The 19,212-nt window shown below is 39.9% G+C and overlaps 1 protein-coding gene across 3 annotated transcripts; it reads left to right on the forward strand.

Annotated features, from left to right (window-relative positions):
• The first annotated feature begins 1,185 nt into the window (after positions 1 to 1,185).
• slc19a1 (solute carrier family 19 member 1) lies at positions 1,186 to 15,361 on the forward strand. 3 transcript variants are annotated; one of them, XM_076880000.1, is made up of 7 exons: positions 1,186 to 1,425; positions 2,371 to 2,492; positions 3,744 to 4,331; positions 6,700 to 7,480; positions 10,448 to 10,640; positions 11,257 to 11,398; positions 13,674 to 15,361. In XM_076880000.1, exons 3-7 carry the CDS (start codon positions 4,047 to 4,049, stop codon positions 13,863 to 13,865), a joined length of 1,593 nt encoding a protein of 530 aa, XP_076736115.1. In that variant the 5' UTR covers positions 1,186 to 1,425; positions 2,371 to 2,492; positions 3,744 to 4,046; the 3' UTR covers positions 13,866 to 15,361. The 3 variants fall into 3 exon arrangements, with proteins under 3 accessions (XP_076736115.1, XP_004575237.1, XP_004575236.1); XM_004575180.6 differs by lacking the exon at positions 2,371 to 2,492; XM_004575179.5 differs by lacking the exons at positions 1,186 to 1,425; positions 2,371 to 2,492 and adding an exon at positions 1,452 to 1,907.
• The last annotated feature ends 3,851 nt before the right edge of the window (positions 15,362 to 19,212 follow it).

Here is a 19,212-nt window from a genome sequence, read left to right on the forward strand (position 1 = left end):
TATCTCAAGACTGGTTTTTCTAAGGTTTTATGGACTGATGAAATGAGAGTGAGTCTTGATGGGCCAGATGGATGGGCCCGTGGCTGGATTGGTAAAGGGCAGAGAGCTCCAGTCCGACTCAGACGCCAGCAAGGTGGAGGTGGAGTACTGGTTTGGGCTGGTATCATCAAAGATGAGCTTGTGGGGCCTTTTCGGGTTGAGGATGGAGTCAAGCTCAACTCCCAGTCCTACTGCCAGTTTCTGGAAGACACCTTCTTCAAGCAGTGGTACAGGAAGAAGTCTGCATCCTTCAAGAAAAACATGATTTTCATGCAGGACAATGCTCCATCACACGCGTCCAAGTACTCCACAGCGTGGCTGGCAAGAAAGGGTATAAAAGAAGAAAAACTAATGACATGGCCTCCTTGTTCACCTGATCTGAACCCCATTGAGAACCTGTGGTCCATCATCAAATGTGAGATTTACAAGGAGGGAAAACAGTACACCTCTCTGAACAGTGTCTGGGAGGCTGTGGTTGCTGCTGCACGCAATGTTGATGGTGAACAGATCAAAACACTGACAGAATCCATGGATGGCAGGCTTTTGAGTGTCCTTGCAAAGAAAGGTGGCTATATTGGTCGCTGATTTGTTTTTGTTTTGTTTTTGAATGTCAGAAATGTATATTTGTGAATGTGGAGATGTTATTTTGGTTTCACTGGTAAAAATCAATAATTGAAATGGGTATATATTTGTTTTTTGTTAAGTTGCCTAATAATAATGCACAGTAATAGTCACCTGCACACACAGATATCCCCCTAAAATAGCTAAAACTAAAAACTACCAAAAACATTCAGCTTTGATATTAATGAGTTTTTTGGGTTCATTGAGAACATGGTTGTTGTTCAATAATAAAATTATTCCTCAAAAATACAACTTGCCTAATAATTCTGCACTCCCTGTAGTGTATAGTATTTTTTTGTTTCCCAAGAGACGTTTTACTGTATTTGGAATTCGGGGGTGACTACTTATGTAAACATGCCTGGTCCATGACTGGTACAGGCGTAACTGGGACATAATAATGCCCCACTGTACCACTGATCAGTGGGCCTTGATCAGTGGTTGTTGATCACTGATCGGCAGAAGCAACAACTTCACAGCAGATGGCGATGAAGGCAAAGGAAGTTCTGCTCTCTTGTCTCAAGGGTTACCGCAGCTTCACACGGGATACCCTTCCTGGCGAATATGAGATATAAATAAAAATCAGAATTAGAAGAGACTCTTGTGCATGTATAGTACACAATCTACAATTTACGGGTTACTGTTGTATTAAAAATCCAACTCTATTGGCTTTAGTAAGCGACATGGTAGAGATCAAGGCTAAGACTACTTTTCCCAGAAGTCAGAGCGAAAGAAAGAAGGCGCTGCATCTCAAAAGGAACGCACAAGGTATGCCTTGTTCCTCTTCGTATTTACCAGGATTAGAGATATGTAAACTCCGCTTCATTAATGCAAAGTCTGTCTGATGGTGTGACACCAGATAGGTCAGCTAATAGCTTCAAACACTGTCATTTATTAGTGGCAGTGAAGGCGTCACGACGGCACTGTTTTTATGCCCATGTGCTATTAGCCAGTTGGCTAGCAGCCTCAGTTCGGGGTGATTGAGCTACAAACTGAAGTCGGCACGTCTCGGTCGTTGTTCCAGCAGCACAAACAAATCTCCTAAATACAGCCAGGTTTGGCAGCTAACGTAGGAATAAGTCGAGCTAATGTGAAACACTGACATGCTAACACACTTTGCTTCCCTGTGAAGTAGTTGTGTAACTTGTTGTTCCCTAAAATTTGGAAATGAGGCTGAAGTTCAGTCAGGAGAAAGCCAGATCAATCCTGGAGTTGTGCTGATGTATCACGCTAAAATAAATAAATAAGAGGTAAGAAAATTGTTTGGTAAATTTTGCCCAAAGTTTAGCAACATTAGCATATGTTAGGGCTGTTTTTGTTGTGCATCTGCACTTTATTGTTGTCAATGTCTACGCATGGGACAGTGTGAAACGTAATTTCAATTCTTTTGTATGGCAAGTACATTTGAAGAAATTGACAAATAAAGTTTTCTATTCTATTCTATATAAATGCACAATATTTGCGAGTTTTTTAGTAAATCAGTAAACAAGATTAGGCTAACAGTCTAATTGAAGAAAAAAAAAACTCAGATTATTTTCTTAAAAACTCATTTTTTTCACTTCGGTGAAGGAGCTGCTTCAAGTTACAACAACACATATGGGAAAACGTTACATAAGTGAATACGGTTTTCCACGTCTCTGCGCATGCTCCGTTTAACCTCCGCGTAACCTGCCATGTATCTGAATGTTTCTGCCGCTCATTTATATGGAGTAGGTAGCAACAGTAGCACCAGGTTACAACCAGCAAGATCCACGGTTTCCCTCGGAGTTACTCGAGTTCAGGAGCTTCTCCTTCTCAGTGAGCCTCACCTGGCGATTCTTCGAAAGAGCAACAGGGTTTGCAGCAGCACCAGACACACTTATCAACTAGAAACAGCATGCTTTTCTCATCTGTCTGTCTGTCTATCTACAGCCCTCCACTGAATAAGTGGAAGATATTTAGTGCATTAATTATAAAAAGCTTCACCAGTTGTGGTTATTTTTTTTATCCTGATGTGATTGCTTATATAGAGCTTTTATATATAAAGCTTTTAATACTAGGCTGCAGTCAAACGAGGCCACTGCACTGTTGTTGTCCTTTTCACCCACAAATTAAAACATATTGCTTTTGTCTTAATACAACAAGGAGGCAGTTTCTGCCAGATAGCTAGCTGAGCCTGGATACTACTTCTAGTAGTGCACAGCTGCATATAACAGTGCAGATACAGCCGTGTAGGGGCATGCAGGGTAATATCTACGCCAGTTAGAACAAGCACTGCGGCAACACCTTGGAATATAAGGGAGCATCTTAAATTACCCTTAGTGGTATCTGTGGCTGGATTATTAGTAGTGTGTTGAGGCCATGGGTTAGGTACGACATAACCATATAAACCAGGTGTGTAAAAGATAAGGCTTGGGGCCCAAAATCGGACAGCAAAGACTCCAGTCTGGCCAGCTGGATGTCTTTGGAAAATATAAAAAAGGGTGTACATTTTGGACTTTCACCTGTATTTTCATTAATTTTACAGTTTTGCCTACTGATTGTACCTGATAGAAGCTATAGTTTCTGCTTGCCTACTCAGATGTGACACTGACACAGACTAAGAACTATAGTAGATTGTTTTTGTGGTAAGATGCCTCGTAAACACAGTGTATGGTTATCGCAAAGCACATGAATGAAAAACTTAAGTAGAAAATACAAAAATTAATTATAACTTGGATTTAAACATCGTGGAAGAACTGCTTGTTTTCTTTTTTGTTTTTTAAAAAAAGGCTTTCATGCCCCTCAGGCGTGCAAAAGTTGCACTGCCGTCACTGTTTTGGAAGGCGCAGCAGAGCAGTATTGATAAGAGTTATTGATAAGTATGGAGACACACAGGTCAGGTGGATTGCAGTTCTAGGAAGTGTTTTTCAATATCTTCCAATATTCATGGAAACGCACAGAAACATTTGGTTTACTGCAACACGTGAAGAAAACTGTCAAATCGGGGGTGGCAGCGCTTTGCATGAAAATCTTGTTTGTCGCACAGATTAATAGTGAGAGTTAAAGCTAAGACCTGCTGTGTCAGAACAGACTGCGCAGCTCACATGATTGATTTTGTTTTTCAGGTGAACAATGACATTGGACTGAGCGGCTGGAAAGCTTTCTGTCTGACAATGTCAGAGAGAGGAATGGAGCAAAGGTCAACATTTTCTCTTACTCGCCAGCAGCAGCATGGAGCTTTTTAACCAGCTCGTCGGATGGTTCGTTCTCTCCAGTTCAGCCCTCTCTGACACAGAGAGGCAGAGGACTTGAGTTTGTTTTCTTCATAAATTCCAGGTGGAAAGTCGGCAGCTTTTCTTATCGAAAAGAATCCTCGCATGCTGATTTGATAGCGTGAGGGGGGGAAGAAAAAGTTACACGCCTGTGCAATGGTAGCAGAGGACACAGCAGGAAGTGGGGACAGATCAGATGGGGAGAAAGAGATGGATCAGAAAGCATCTGAAGACGCCGAGCGGCAGGAAGACGGGGATGTAGCGATGGCCGCCACTGCCGCAGAGTCTCCCTCTGGAGAGGATGAAGCCAGAGATCCCAGAAAGTGGAAGTGGTCTGTGATTTTCTTGTGTTTCTACGGGTTTATGTCATCCATAAAACCCGGGGAGCCCTTCATCACGCCATATCTGCTGAGCCCTGAGAAGAACTTCACCAGAGAGCAGGCGAGTGATGCACATTTCTCTGCGTAATTTGATGAAAGTTTGTGTTGACTGGTAACCTTCCCATTAGGGCTGGGCCATATCCTATCGTTCACGGTAATACCGGTATAATGTTAGGCAATGATAAGAAAATGAAATATTGTGATAAAATATGGGTAAAACACGCATTTGCAGTGCCTTTGTTTTCACACGCGCATAGCGGAAAAAGCACGGCGACAACAGAGAATGAGAAGGGCGAAAGCGGATGAAACAGATGAACCAGAACTGGTTTGTAAAAATGCTGCAGCTTCAGTGGTGTGGAACTGGTTTAGCTTTCGTCTGTCAGATACACAACAAAGCACATTATTTGGTAGAGCATGCTAGCGGGCCGTCGTTATTACCGAGCCGATTTTATGTGCACGGCGCTTGAAAATCTGTTAACAATGTTTTAGTACGACTTTGCTAAGCTAAGAAGCCGCTTGGCTTGATGGATTGTTGGAGCATTACAGCTATCGTAGTCAGGAGCCTCGTGCAATAATACGTACTGTGCTTCAACATAATATTACCGTATTGTGTGTGTATAACCTCTTTTTAAGTTTTGTGGATATTATACATGGTTATGCTGAGGATATGTCGGCCAGTTTCCACTGGAAATGCCTTTTGGTTAAACTGTCAGCGAGGAATTTGCATTTGCACTGTTACATGTTTATATAACTTTAATGCAGATAAAAAACAGCTGCTTGTTTAAGTGAAAATACATTGATGGGGTTTTTTGCACTAATAAAGTTGTGGAGTTGTAAAGTATTTTGCCTCACGTCAATTATATCGTCAGTTATATCGTTATTGCAAATTTTCAAATGTATATTGTGATAAATATTTTTGGCCATATTGCCCATCAACATTACGAGAGACAAGACCTTCCAGTTACAGTCCTGCTTACAGGAGTTTTGCAGAGTTGAAAGTCATGAGCAGTCCAAAAAGTTAACCTCTGAGACTCTAACAAGCTCTGCAGTTAAGCATGTATTGCACAATAGAATTAATGAGTTCCATGTGGGGAGTTTGCTGATCCATCTTACTGTGGTCAAAGTTCACATTCCTTCAGAGTGGGTCAGTGCATATGTGGAGTTAGACTTGTTTGTAGAGTGGGATCACTGGAAAGTGATCACTATTCTTGTTTTCCTATTGGCCTGGCCATAAGCACGAGGTGAGCTGCCAATGTGTCGACAGCTTGTGGAAAAACACTTCCAAAGACCAGAATAGCAGGTTTACAGCAGAGCTGAACTCCGTGTAGAAATATCTGTTTACCTGTGAGGTTATTTAAGAGCTTTAGTCCATCGATTTTCCTGTTTTTGGGATTCCAGGGAACAAGCAGTTTATCTGTCATCAGTCCCAGTGAAGCTGGCATTTGTGAAACAAACATCAGTGCCAGACAGATGTCGATGCTTTAACCAGTTCCACTGTCATGAAGTCAGCTGTGATAGAAGTCAGTTAAACAGAAGGTGATTGGGGTGAATCTAGGGCTGGGCGATATGGCCTAAAATCCATATCGCGATATAATTTGAAGCACGTGCGGTAACGATATATATCTCGATATATTCTTTTCTTCTCTATAACGTGTTTTCCACACTATAAGGCACACTTAAAATCCTTTAATTTTCCCAAAAATCGAGAGTGTGCCTTATGTATGAATCCTGGTTGTGCTTACTGACCTCGAACCGATTTTTGGCGTGCAGAAATCTGTTAAAAATGTTTTAGTACAACTTTGGTAAGCCACTGCTTGATTGATGAAGAAACACAAAGGGTTTCTTTATTTTTTTCACATGACTGCACAAAGTCATGTGAAATTTCTCTTTTTCACCCCCACTGAAGCCACAGCTGTTATTCATCAGTAAAAAAAACCCTCCCCTTTATCTTGTACACTGTTACGACTGTTACTGTGACCATAACAGTGTGCATAGTTAAGATAGAGGCTGGTATTTGCAAAATACTAAAGTGATGCAGAATTGTGTTTTGCATCGAAGCTCTTCAGCAACTACTCCGGCAAAAATGCAGAACATTTGCTTGATGAGGATGGTCGGGGGATTTTGAATTATTGGTTGGCCAAAACAAGCAATATTTGCATTTGCATTCATGATCTTTGTCATATTTTAATTGTATCTTAGTTGTATCCTTACAGATGTGAAGAAGAATGCCAGCAATGTTGGTTTTTATTTACAGCTTCGTTGAACTTTCTTTAACCTTCTTTTAAAAGTAAATAAACTGTATATTTGAAGAAAATAAGTTGGCACTATTTAGGGTAGAAAGTGCACTGTCAGAAAGGTTCGTGTGAGACTCAAGCTTGATTTTGTTTTTTTTTTTCCCCCCACACCTTATTTGATTGATTTATTTCCAGGTGACCAATGAGATCACTCCAGTGCTGACGTATTCCTACATGGCTGTGCTGGTACCAGCCTTCCTGCTAACGGATCTTCTGCGTTATAAGCCGGTCCTGATTATTCAGGGCGTCAGTCAGGTGATCATCTGGATCATCCTGCTGCTTGGCGGTACGCTGCTTCAGATGCAGTTCATGGAGTTCTTCTACGGCATCACCATGGCCTGCCGTGTCGCCTACTCCTCCTACATCTTCTCCCTGGTCAACCCGGTCCTCTACCAGCGCGTGGCAGGCTACTCGCGCTCCTCAGTCCTCTTGGGGGTTTTCACCAGCTCTATCCTGGGCCAGCTGTGCATGTCCTTGGGAAACATCACCTTCTACACCCTCAACAGTATCTCTCTGGGGTTTGTCAGCTTTGGTTTGCTGCTCTCACTGTGCCTGCCCTGGCCTAAACGCTCCTTGTTTTTCAACCGGACGAATCAGGAGGAAAAGGAACTGGTAGAAGTAGCCACCAAATCTGAACTGGACAAAATGAACCCAAAAGATGGAGGGCCATCCTTTGCTGCCCCCCCATGTCCTGCGTCAACCTGGAAGGATTCTGTGTTTATGCAGATGCTTCTGGAGGTTAGAAATGTGCTGAAGAGGCCAAACCTGAGGCTCTGGTCCCTGTGGTGGGTGTTCAACTCCACAGGGTATTACCTGGTGCTCTTCTATGTCCACATCCTGTGGAACAAAGTCTACCCTGCCACTGAGAACAAGAACGTTTACAATGGGGGAGTGGAAGCAGCTTCTACATTGCTCAGTGAGACATTTCCAGACATTTTAAAAATAGCTTTACACAAATAGTGTTATTGAAATTTAATTTGTTTTGTATCCAGCTCGGTGTTGCTGCAGCTTGCTACATTTAGATACAAAAAATGTAACAACTTGTGCAAAGTATAAACTAAATCTCAGCCATTGTCTAATTTAAAGGCTGGCAGGATGTATTTAGCTTTGCAGTGATAGCATCAAACAACTACTTAATGTAGGACACAATCTGCAGGACTTTTATTTTTTAGGAAGAAAAATCTATGCTAATGACTCTGATAGACCCCCATCTTCATGAGAGACTCGGATTGAAGCAAAAGTGTGATAGGAGATAATTGGGTGTTTTTTTTCCAGGAACCAATTTGAGAGGGTCAGGAAGCGCTGAAGAATGATGATATGTGTTGTTATTTAAGACTAAAGTAAGGACTTGTCCACACATATACAAAAGTAGCTTTTGGAGTTTTAGGCTTTTATTCAAAGCAAATTCACTTTTAGATAGCTGAAAAAGGATGGTTTGGGTCCAGGCTAGATATAAAAGATTGACATAGCCAATGTAATGACACCCAGGCTGGTGTTTTTGCTCACCACATCTAGTGTTTTTTTGTAATCACAGGGTCTAGCTGGGGAGTAGCTCACTAGCTTTGTTAGAAAGATGGTCACATCCTCAAACTTAATTACACTTGTGTATTGAGTCTGTTATGTTCTCTGTGCAAGTGGCCAGTGTTGTTACCAGCATACTGATGTGTGGGGTTCTTGGGTTGCTGTAGTTGGTCAAGTTTCTGTCTTTGAGTCGATCCCTTCTGTTCCAGTTTATTAGAAAAAAGGGAAGCAGAAGTAGCATCAGGGAATACTCACAAGGAAACAATGGTACTGAATGGGCCAATCAATGTGACTGTGCCGTTACTAGGGCTGGGTATCGTCACTGATTTCTAGAATCAATTCGATTCTGATTCACAAGGTCCCAAATCGATTTGATCCACGATTCGATTTGAATCGGGGAAATTTTTCCTCAGTCAGAAATATTCTAATTCTGATCACGTATCAGTACATTTCCATATTTTTATATCTATAAAAAGAAAGCTGACACTTGTGAGACTTTATCAAAGGTGTGAGCATCACAGCAGAGGCCTTTGTGTCAAAGTAATTGAGGATAAAACAGAAAAACATGAAGGTGGTTTTCCTGGCCTGGGATTTTATGAAAATATTCTGCACTAGATCAAAAACGAAAGAAAACCGTTAATCAACATATGAACATTACATGATGCTGCTGAAGTGAAGCAGCATCATGTACCCCACCCCTAGTGTTTACTAGGGCTGGGGCACATTATACCGTTCAGCGTAATACCGGTATAATGTCAGGCAATGATAAGAAAATGAAATATCGCAATAGAATATGGGTAAAACGTGCATGCGCAATGCCTTTGTTTTCATACGCACATGGCAGAAAAAGCATGGCTGCGACAGAGAACGAGAAGGGCAAAAGCGGATCATTGAATGAAACCGATGAACCAGAATTGTTTTTTTAAAAACGTGCTACTTCAATGATGTGCAACTGGTTTCGTTTTTGTCCGTCAGATAGCCACCAAAGCACTTTGTAGAATATGCAAGCGGGCCGTCCTTACTACCGTATTTTTTGGACTACATAAGACAACCAAAAATGTGATGTCCACATATGTGGACGCCAGGTCCTAGGAGGTTAATGCACATAAAAAAACAGCTGCTTGTTTAAGTAAAATAAATTGATGGGGTTTTTTGCACTAATAATGTTGTGGAGTATTTTGTCTCGCATCAGTTAGATCATCAGTTAGATCATCAGTTATATCGTTATCCCAAATTTTAAAATATAGATCGTGATAAATATTCTTGGCCGTATTGCCCTGTCCTAGAATTACATTTCTGGGATGATGCATCAGTCCTCCCCCAGAGCCATGTTCTGTTGGAAGGTTTTTCTCCTGTTAAAAGGGAGTTTTTCCTTCCCACTGTTGCCAATTGATTACTCATAGGGGGTCATCTGATTGTTGGGGTTTTCTCTGTAGTATTGTAGGATCTTTACCTTATAATATAAAGTGCCCTGAGGTGACTGTTGTTGGGATTTGGTGCTAATATAATAAATACAGTTGAATTGAGCTGTAACCACTTGAAAGCATGCTCTAAAGTTGGGCTTTTAAATATGGGAGTCTGTGGGGACAAACCTCAAGTTTTAAGACCATTAGAGGATCTGTAGTTCTTGGAAATTAGAAGGGTGACAATGAGCATTTGACTTAGGATATCATCTATCAGTGCTTTTGATTGGGTCATATTGTTGGTTGAAAATACTTGACAGTATTGAGTATTATTATTATTATTATTACAGGGAAACACAGATTCAAGTCTGCTTTCTTTTGAATCTTTTTTTGGGCAAAATCAGATGAAATGAACTGTTGGATTTCTACCTATGATTCTGATGATTAGCTTTTTGAAATGATCTTTTAAATAATGTTTGTAAAAAAGGTATAGGCTCAAAATGGTTTTCTAAAAGTGTAGTCCTGAAAGTGACGTGTGTGTTAACATAAACAGAAGAGCAACTGCAGTAAAGGGTGCGCTCAGCTGTTTGGGAGAAGCTTAATAATTGATTGGCCAGCCCTACTCTGTAAGGGATCACGTCAGCTTTAGACGGCAATAATTGCACTTTAAACAGTTGTAAAGATTAAAGGTAGCAGCTTCGATAATCTGGATGTCATGTGTAAGTAATGAGGTTTGATGACAAACGTCTGATAATTGAACAGTGATTAGGAGACTTCTGTGCTGCTGCTGATATTTTTATGACAAGAACAGACTAACTTATGTCCAATATGAATAACTTTCATTTTATTGGTGACAGTAGTGCTTAGCCGACTGCTTACTCAGTCCCTCTCTACAGATTACTTGCTCTGTGCTTTAACTTAATCAGTTTAAAGACTATAACCTGTTTATTTTTCTGTAGGTGCTATAGCGTCCTTTACAGCAGGCTTTGTCAAAATTCGGTGGAACATCTGGTCAGAGCTGGTCATTGGTATCATCACAGCGGTGCAGGCCGGTCTGCTGCTTCTTATGAGAACCACAGACGACATCTGGGTCTGCTATGTTTGTTATGTACTCTTCCGAAGCTTCTACCAGTTTCTGGTGCCTATTGCCACGTAAGTGCCAAAAACAATGTATTATTTAAGATGCATCTGCTTACGATGATCTTAGTTGTAACTATGCTGGATTAAAGTTAAGTGCTATAGGAATGTGGCCAAAACTGTGGTGCTTATTATCGGAAGATTTAGGCCAGAAATATTTGGGGGGAAAAGGATCAGAAGCTAAACCACAGCTGCCAATATCAACTGCCACGAGAAACTTCACTCTGAAACGACTTTTTTCTTCTTCTTTTTTTCAGTCTTTGCTCAAGCAGAATGAAGGATAACGATCTATTATAATGACATAAGCTGACATGTTTTGTGCTGTTGATCGTACAGAATAGGTCCTCTGGTGTACATTTTTTGTTGATGATTTATACCAAGTGATAACAGCATAATAATGAAGAAAATAAATGTAGCCCTCAGCTAAACTCGTAATGAAAACGTTAATGAGATAACACAGCGTTCGATCTGATAAGCCTCAGTACGTTGTGTCTGTCTACACTAGTATTTTATTGCTTTAACTTCATGTAATTTCAAATAACCTAAATACATCTACAGCGAGTAAGAACATACAGCATATCATACATTTATACAAGACAGTTGCTCATGCTGGATGTTATTGTCTTGCCAGTTTCCAGATTGCATCGTCACTCACCAAGGAGCTCTGCGCTCTTGTGTTTGGTATCAACACCTTCTTGGGGACAGTGCTGAAGACCATTATCAGCCTGATCTTTACTGATAAGAGGGGCCTGGCCTTGGACGTGCACTCTCAGGTAAAACAGTCAAACAGCAGGGATGTTTCACACCAGTTGGATTTGAGAGTCCACATGCAGTAGTATAACTGGAGTTACAGTTGTCAGAAGTTTCGTGCTAATGGTGAATGTATGTAAAGTCCTGATAATTTTGGTCTGTTAATATTTTTTTTAACTTAATGACTTGAAAAAAACAAGAATTGGGTGCACACGTTGGAATTTATTTTAAATTTTTTCTAATCCACAAAGGATGAAAAGTGTACGTACAGATTTCAGAAATATACATACACCCCCAATAATATTAGATTAAGTTTTAAATGTCTCTCAGTAAGTTGCACCTTGACCAGAGGTAGCTTTCAGTAAGCTGATCGCTCTTCTTGGCAGACTTGATATAGTTCAGTTAAACTAGTTGGTTTCCTGGAATGGGCGCAGCTTTTAAGTATAGTCCACAGATTTCTTTTCAGTAAGGTCGAGGTCGGGGCTTTGGGATCGTCATTCCAGGAGCTTAATGTTAGGCTGCTTTATCCATTCCAAAACCAGTTTTAATGTGTTTGGGATCATTGTTCTGGTAGAACACCCAACACTGACCAAGTTTCAACCACCTAGCTGTTGATCTGAGGTGAAGTTGAAGAGTTTGGAAGTAGTCCTTCATTATTCCATCCAATTTGTGCAATGTTCCAGTGCCACCGACAGCAAAACAGCCCCAGAGCATAATGCTACCACTACCATGCTTGACAGCTCATACACTGCTCTTAGGTTTTGAAGCCTCGCCTTTACTCCTCCAAACATACCTCTTGCCATTGTGGTCAAAGACCTTTGCAAAGTGGTGAAAAATTAGAATAATTCGTGGTTACATGCAGTTGGAATCTGCAGTTGTTTAGAAATGACTCCAAGAGACCTCCCCAAATTGTGTAACTTGAAAATTCTCCCAAGTTGTTTACTGAGTTCATTGTCAAACAAATGCTGCTTATGCTGCATAGATAAACTCCCAGTTATAGTAAATCATGATCATTAATGAGAAGTTGGTAGGTAGCCATGTGAAATTAAGACATTGTAGAAACTTCAACACTTTATTAAAATATTCAAGTGAGGGTATGTCTATATCTGAGTCCGTATGTATAATTTCGACCCTCTGTGGGTTAGAGAAAGTCTAACATAAATTCAAACGTGTTTTCTGAAGATGTATGCTGCACAATCACTCCACCCTGGAAAAGGTTCAATGAAAAGCTCAAAATTATCATGACATTCATGCTCATGATGAGTTTTTGTAAACTTCTTACCACAACTGTATCCCTAATGTGTTCTATTGGTGTAGTTTTATGTTGTGCATCAGGGCTGTCAAACTCAAATACACAGTGGGCCAAAATTCAAAACTGGATCAAAGTCGCGGGCTAACGTTAATATTCATTGAAAAAATCTTCCTCCAAATATAACAAGGAATCTTTTCTTATGGACTCAAACAGTATGGAACAAGCAAAGCTTAATACTAAACAATATATTTAACTTATATAAATGTATATATAACTTAATATTGCACACATGCAAAATCAAAGTTCCAATTAAATAACACATCAGTGGAATTCATTTCTTAAATAAAAACTGTATTTGCAGCCTTCTGAATTAAATGTTATCATTCATCATATTTTCATCATATTCTCCCACCTGCTCCTGTTTTTATTCTTTTAGCCATTTTGGGATCGGTAGCATGGCAGTATTTGCATGGTTGCTATGACTATTGTCAACAGAGGAGAGGGAGCTAATAAGTCCTGTTGTGACTGATGCACCAAAACACCAACAGAGCATTCTGGGAATTGTAGTATTAGCAGTACATGACCTGTGTAATCGCAGCAGGCCAGCTCTAATAGTTTTGTATGGCTTCACGGGCCAAATGCAATTAGGCTGCGGGCCAGAGTTTGACAGCTGTGTTGTACGTTAAAACATCTGGACAGCTCCCTCAGTTGTATGTGGAAGAACCATACACATCCATGGGTGTAACCCACATGCTCAACTCTGCTGCTCAACCCACAGTGTAATCAACCAAGCAAAGACTTCCTTGCTTTTGGGGAAACTTGTTAGGAGACTCGTTTCTGCTCCCTCCTGACAGCTGTCAGTGGCCATATTTCCAAACCATTATTTTGCCATTTAACAGGTTCTTTACTTCATTATCGTATTCAAATGAGAATAGTGTTGTTGTTTTTTTGCCAGTTTAGTGGAAATTGGATTAAAATTTTGTTTGGGCTGGGATCTCATGAGGTGCAGGATAAAAAGCCTCATCCATTGCACATCTCTCTTACAGTTTCTGGTGTACTTCTTTTACTTCACTCTTCTTACTGTCGTCTACTTTGCCTGCGCTGCTGTGGTCATCTGCCGTCACTACCGAAACGAGCGGAGGGGAGGAGTAACCAGGGACCAGCCCACGCCCACGGAGCTCAGCCCTGTGGTGACAAACAAGGAGCTAGAAACTTTGTCTAATGGCAAAAGTGCCTAACCCTAAACACAAGAGGAGAAACGTGTAGTTCCATAACATTGTTAGACCAGTTTTACTAATAAGCTCGTGAGAGTCACTGAGATCAGTGTTTTAGCCCCTTCATACACTCAGGTGGGTTCAGTGATGCCTCTGAGCCTTAATCAGAAGTGCCTCATGTGCAGCGACTCCAAGAGTGCAGCAGCTTGTGTCTGAGGAGAGATTTTCTAGAGTAATTTGCTTTTAAAAAAGTTACTTTGGTGTTTTTAGACATTGCTAAAGCAGCCTGGGACCTTTAATATCACAACCAAGATTTCTTAGAAAACACGAAACAACCTTGTGACATGCTGGAGTGATTCTTTTCTATAGTCAAGGCTCACGAGACACGACCACACTTGTTTTTAACAAAACACTCCTATTGTACTTTGTTACAATTACTGTGTTAGTGGCATTTTTAAAGAACATGTGAGTATGAATGCACCTTAGTTATTGATGATGATTATCACAGTCTGACATCAGTGTTATGGGATCGGTAAGATCTTCACTGCCGATCATTTCAAGCAGCACACTGCAGATTTTGTGCAGTGTACTCTGCTCAATGCAATGTCGTCTGGTGTCTGTTTGTATTGCAGGAGCAGCACCACAGACGATTGCAATAATCTTCATTTGATACAATCATTTCTTTTTTCTTTTTTTAGGACTAATTAACATTTATACACATCTTTACAGAAAATTAAAACCTGTTCTCAATTTCAGTACCTCAGTCAACTGGAGCTGCTCGTGAGTTTGTCGATAAGTTCAGTAAACAACAAACCAAGTAAAATTTGTAAAACCTGATTTTATTTATTTTTGGTCAATGAATGGCTGTTTTTCTTTCTTTGCTTGTGTTTAACATTTAAACATGCTGGGTCAGTGCTGTAGAGCAGTGGCTCTCAAAGCTGGGTCTGTGATTCTTTGGAAAAGCAACATGTCAAGCTTTTTACTTCCACACTTAGTAACTTTGGCTCAATAGAAGAGCGTGTTACATATCAGAAGATTTAAACATTAATAGGAAACTTAATGAGGGGATTCCTTTGAAAGGCTCTCCCCTCTAAATGGCCACTGACCCCAGAGAATTTCAGAGCCCCTGCTCCGGAGAACACTAGAGGCAACAGGAAGTGCAGCGGAAATGTTAAGTAGGTTTTAAAATGACTTTGCTTGATCACTTAAACAGAAGATTGAGTTATTTCTTACAGCAGATGCAATGGTAGTTTGTGTTTACTGCATTGAGTATTCAGTGGGATGATACATTTACTGTATAGATTTGTTCTCTAGCTTCAGTTCAGTGTTAAGTGCATTTTCACTTGTGTTGTAAAATCAGGAGTATCTGCACTGCCATTGTGTCGTTTTAGTGTTTGAAGGCAGAATTTTGTGATTGACATCATTGCTGAAAAATGACTATGAACATGTCTGAGTGCTGTAACAAGGAAATGAGATGTTTGTTTTTTATTCACAGATAAATTACTGAGTGGATAAAAACATGCTGCCTCTGTCTTTTTTTGAGTGCAGTAAACCACATTTACAATTTGACACCATGTGATAGAGCTTTAGTGTCTTTAGTGTTTAGTGTTTTTTAAAACCTCTTGTTTTATTGTCACAACAATCGCTTGCTCGGATCAGCTGGGGGTAAGTTTGGGCTTTCAAAGCTGTTGCCAACAAGCAAGATGCAGCATTTCCTCTGCTGGACAAACTTTACAACGTCAACACTGACTATGATTGAAAGGCATTTCTCCTCTTTCTACTTTAAAAACGTTCATTCATCTGACATTGTAAATGCTGATACCGATATCATTAAATACAATAGCCAATATATCAGTCTGACTCTAATCTATAACTTTTTGGAGCTAAGATTCGGTTGAGACCGAGCCACTCGGTGGGCAGGAAAGTTGATGGGAAAGCCGAGGGATGCATTTATCAAACGGGGCATTATCTCTGTGACACTATCCTCCTGTGTACGTCTGCAGCAAAAATATAAAATGTAGATGTAACTCAAAAAAATCTCTGTACTGATATGAGTTGATATTTTGTTGATTTTAGGCATTTAAATAGCCGATATTCTTGTAACCAAATTTGCAGATATGAATACAGTCGAGTGTTCAGTTTTAGTTGCTTCTAGTTACATTGTGTTAAATGACCAGATATACAGATGTTTGCTCAGCTGCAGTTGCTGCTCACAGCGTGATCACACAGAGCTCTTTGATTCTTATTTATTTTTTGTACATTTCTTAGCAGGAGGCCACTTATTAACTGGACTGTTTGTACAGCTGGTGTGATGATCCTCCCGTGTGATGAATGTTTAGCCTGAGAATCTGCACATCACCTGGTTTCTGCTTCTCTAAAAGTACAAAATAAATTCTGAAATAAATAATGTTGAAAAGTACACACTGAATCCCCCTTTTTCAAGTGATTATAACACAGTGGATTGTTACTGTAATATGAGTAAACAGGCCCAGATTCACATTTTTTTGTGTTACCTTTATACTAAATTCATTGTCATTGTAGAGGCTAAGCCTACGCTTGAAGCCACTGAGGTGGTCGTTAACGGGGGTGACGCGATGTCACTGGTATGCATGAATTAAGTTCACAGTCCAATAACTCCAGCAGTATGTATCTTGTCCTTTTTGGTCTTTATTCCGTATCGACTTAGCATAACAGCGACACACCTGACGCCGATTACGTGCGTCTACCTTAAATACCTTTACATTACATAATCAAAACAGAAAAAGGTGACCTCTAGTGACCACATAAGGTATTAACCCAAGAATGGCTCCTACAGTCATGTTGATGTTTAAAGGAAAGACTGATATTGTAAAAACACCTGGGGACAGATCATGGTCTCGGTAAATCTGCTTTAAGGAGTAAAACATAATCTGGAGCCTCGGGTGATGTTTCTTGGCCTGCTCGCAAAGAAAAATCCTTCTTTTGGAACTATGTATTCATGCGCCATAGTTTTCACATTTCTTTTACATAGTTACCTTATGTGACACATTTGTGGTTAATTGGGTGAGTAGTTTTCATAGTCTTCGTGTGCTTTTCTTATCTGGTTCATTTATTGTGTCTATGGCCACTACGTTATACACTACGGAGAGTTTACACTGTACAGCACCGTGCTTCAGATGTGCTGTATTAGTAAAATATGGAGATCGAAGGCACCCTGACTTCAATCATTGGGTGAAAATCTTCTCTCAAAAAAGTTTGTGGATTTATTTATGTTTATTTATTGATGGCCGGATCATGATTCCTCATAACTAAATGAAGTGGTTTCCACATGTAACCGGCTGCTGTTTTCCATTAAATAAAAGCTTAATCAGAAGCTACAAGATGAATTATGTTCCTGTATTAATGAGACCATGTACGTTATTCTCTTGCATTTTTAACAAGGCATCCTGGTTATTCTACAAAGAAACTAGCAAACCGCTGTCATCGGTCAGACTGCACTGATTTGCTGCCCTCAAGTGATGTGTTTTTTTTTAGCAACACAAATTTTGAATTATTACCTTTACCAATAAACTCAGTGATTACTCTGTTTGTGTGTCTGTACAATTACAACAAAAGCTTATGGATAGCTTTGCGTGAGCAGCAGTGGAAGATGGAGACATTTGCACGTTTCACAAATAATCATCAAAGACAAAAAAATAGAATCATTACCTTGTTACTATGAAGAAAATACAAAGTGATCTACATCCACGTGTCCTTTTGGATCCAGTGATTGCATCGTATAGAGGAAATAATCAGTATTGTGTACAGACTGTTTTTGTTAAAGTGAAAACTGGTAAAAAAAAAAGGTTTTTATTAAACATAGCTCATAAAGACACATATATGTTTACATTATTTGCATCCTCACACACTGCAGCTTATACTTGACTTCCAGTTAGTTTGTGCCTGACAAAAGTCTGACAGTACAGCTACAGTACATCCTCCGCACACACAGTAGGTTTGAATGAGACAAAACATTGTTACAAACAGAATTAAAGTTCAGTGAAACACAGAAGATGAGCTAAATAAGATCCACGGTCAAAGAAGGATTAATAGAAATAATAAGACATGTAAATAGAAAACCTGCAACTTCATCCAGGCTTCAATTTTATTAGTAGCGCACACACATGCACGAACTGTACAAAGCACTGACTGTTGTTTGACCCTGCGGCCCAAACCAAACAATGGCGTTCCTTTCCCCTCCACACACACCGTCAGTTTAAGGTCCTCCTCACCTCGAATCACAGATCATCCCCCAGCGTTCCTCTTTAACGTGGTTGATGTGTCATTTGGTGTCAGGTATGCAGTCAATCACAGGAAATGGCACTTTGCTGAGTTTCCTACTATTGTTTAAATCTTTACCTCTTTGGAAACTCCTGGAACGAACCTCATGAAGATGTGAGATCTGCTTCAAGCCTGAAAACCTTTATGACTCCTGTTATATCTCATGTATGTGTTATTGTAGGGTCTGCTTTACAATACAACGCCACTTAAGGTGACTGTTGTTGTGATTTGGTGCTGTATAAACAAAGTTAAATTGAATTTTTAAGCTTTTTGGGGCAAGTTAAGTTTTTACATCTAACTACATCTATAGTGTTTTAAAGTAAAAGGAAAAGAAAGAGTTTATCTTCACTGCAACGATGCAGTGCAGAAGATGACCAAAGCTGATTCTTGATCAATATCCGATTATGGTTTCTGTTCAGTTCTTTGCATCAAAAACAATCAGAAAACAGCTTTAACTTCTTACAGTAGCCAAGGTCACATGACTTGTTTGCTTAGGTTTCTGCACAGATACAAACTGTTTAAGTGCATTTGTGTTGTTTGGATCCCACTGCTGCTCAACTTCCACGCCACGTCTGCACTTCCTGATTTTCTGAATCTAATTTTAGAAATCTTTCAGGTCATCTCAGTTCCCACCTGGCTGATATGATATGATAATTGTCTCCTCTTGCAGAACAACAGCAATTTTCTGTAACATGTTCATTATTTATAAATAGTTTAACAGCGGTAAAGTATTTATATGATAAAAAATGTTTTTTTTTACTGTACAATCAAAAATACTTCTACTCTTAAAGGTTTTTAAAAAAAACAGAGCTGGAAATAGGCTGAATGCTGTATGTCCTTGTTAACATTTTCTCTCAGATAGATTTACTGCTGTCAGTGGACAGAAGCTTAACTAGTTTGAAAGCGTCTCACCTTGAGCCTTTTTATGCTTTTGACGAGCAGAGGCGCCGTTATCCCCACAAGCTTCTCCTGTTGTTTCAATGACAGCTTTTTGATACCATGAAAAAACAGGAAAAAAAAGTAAGAATCCCAATGTGGCTGAAATCAAAGAATGATGAGATTAACAGAAAAC

This window comes from Maylandia zebra, linkage group LG23 (genome assembly GCF_041146795.1).
Source record: "Maylandia zebra isolate NMK-2024a linkage group LG23, Mzebra_GT3a, whole genome shotgun sequence".
Taxonomy (NCBI): domain Eukaryota; kingdom Metazoa; phylum Chordata; class Actinopteri; order Cichliformes; family Cichlidae; genus Maylandia; species Maylandia zebra.

Coding starts and splice junctions, on each gene's coding strand:
- slc19a1 (XM_076880000.1), top strand. CDS start 4,047: ATGGTAGCAGAGGACACAGCAGGAAGTGGGGACAGATCAGATGGGGAG. Junction 7,481..10,447: donor AGCAGCTTCTACATTGCTCA/GTGAGACATTTC, acceptor ATTTTTCTGTAG/GTGCTATAGCGTCCTTTACA. Junction 10,641..11,256: donor TTTCTGGTGCCTATTGCCAC/GTAAGTGCCAAA, acceptor TTGTCTTGCCAG/TTTCCAGATTGCATCGTCAC.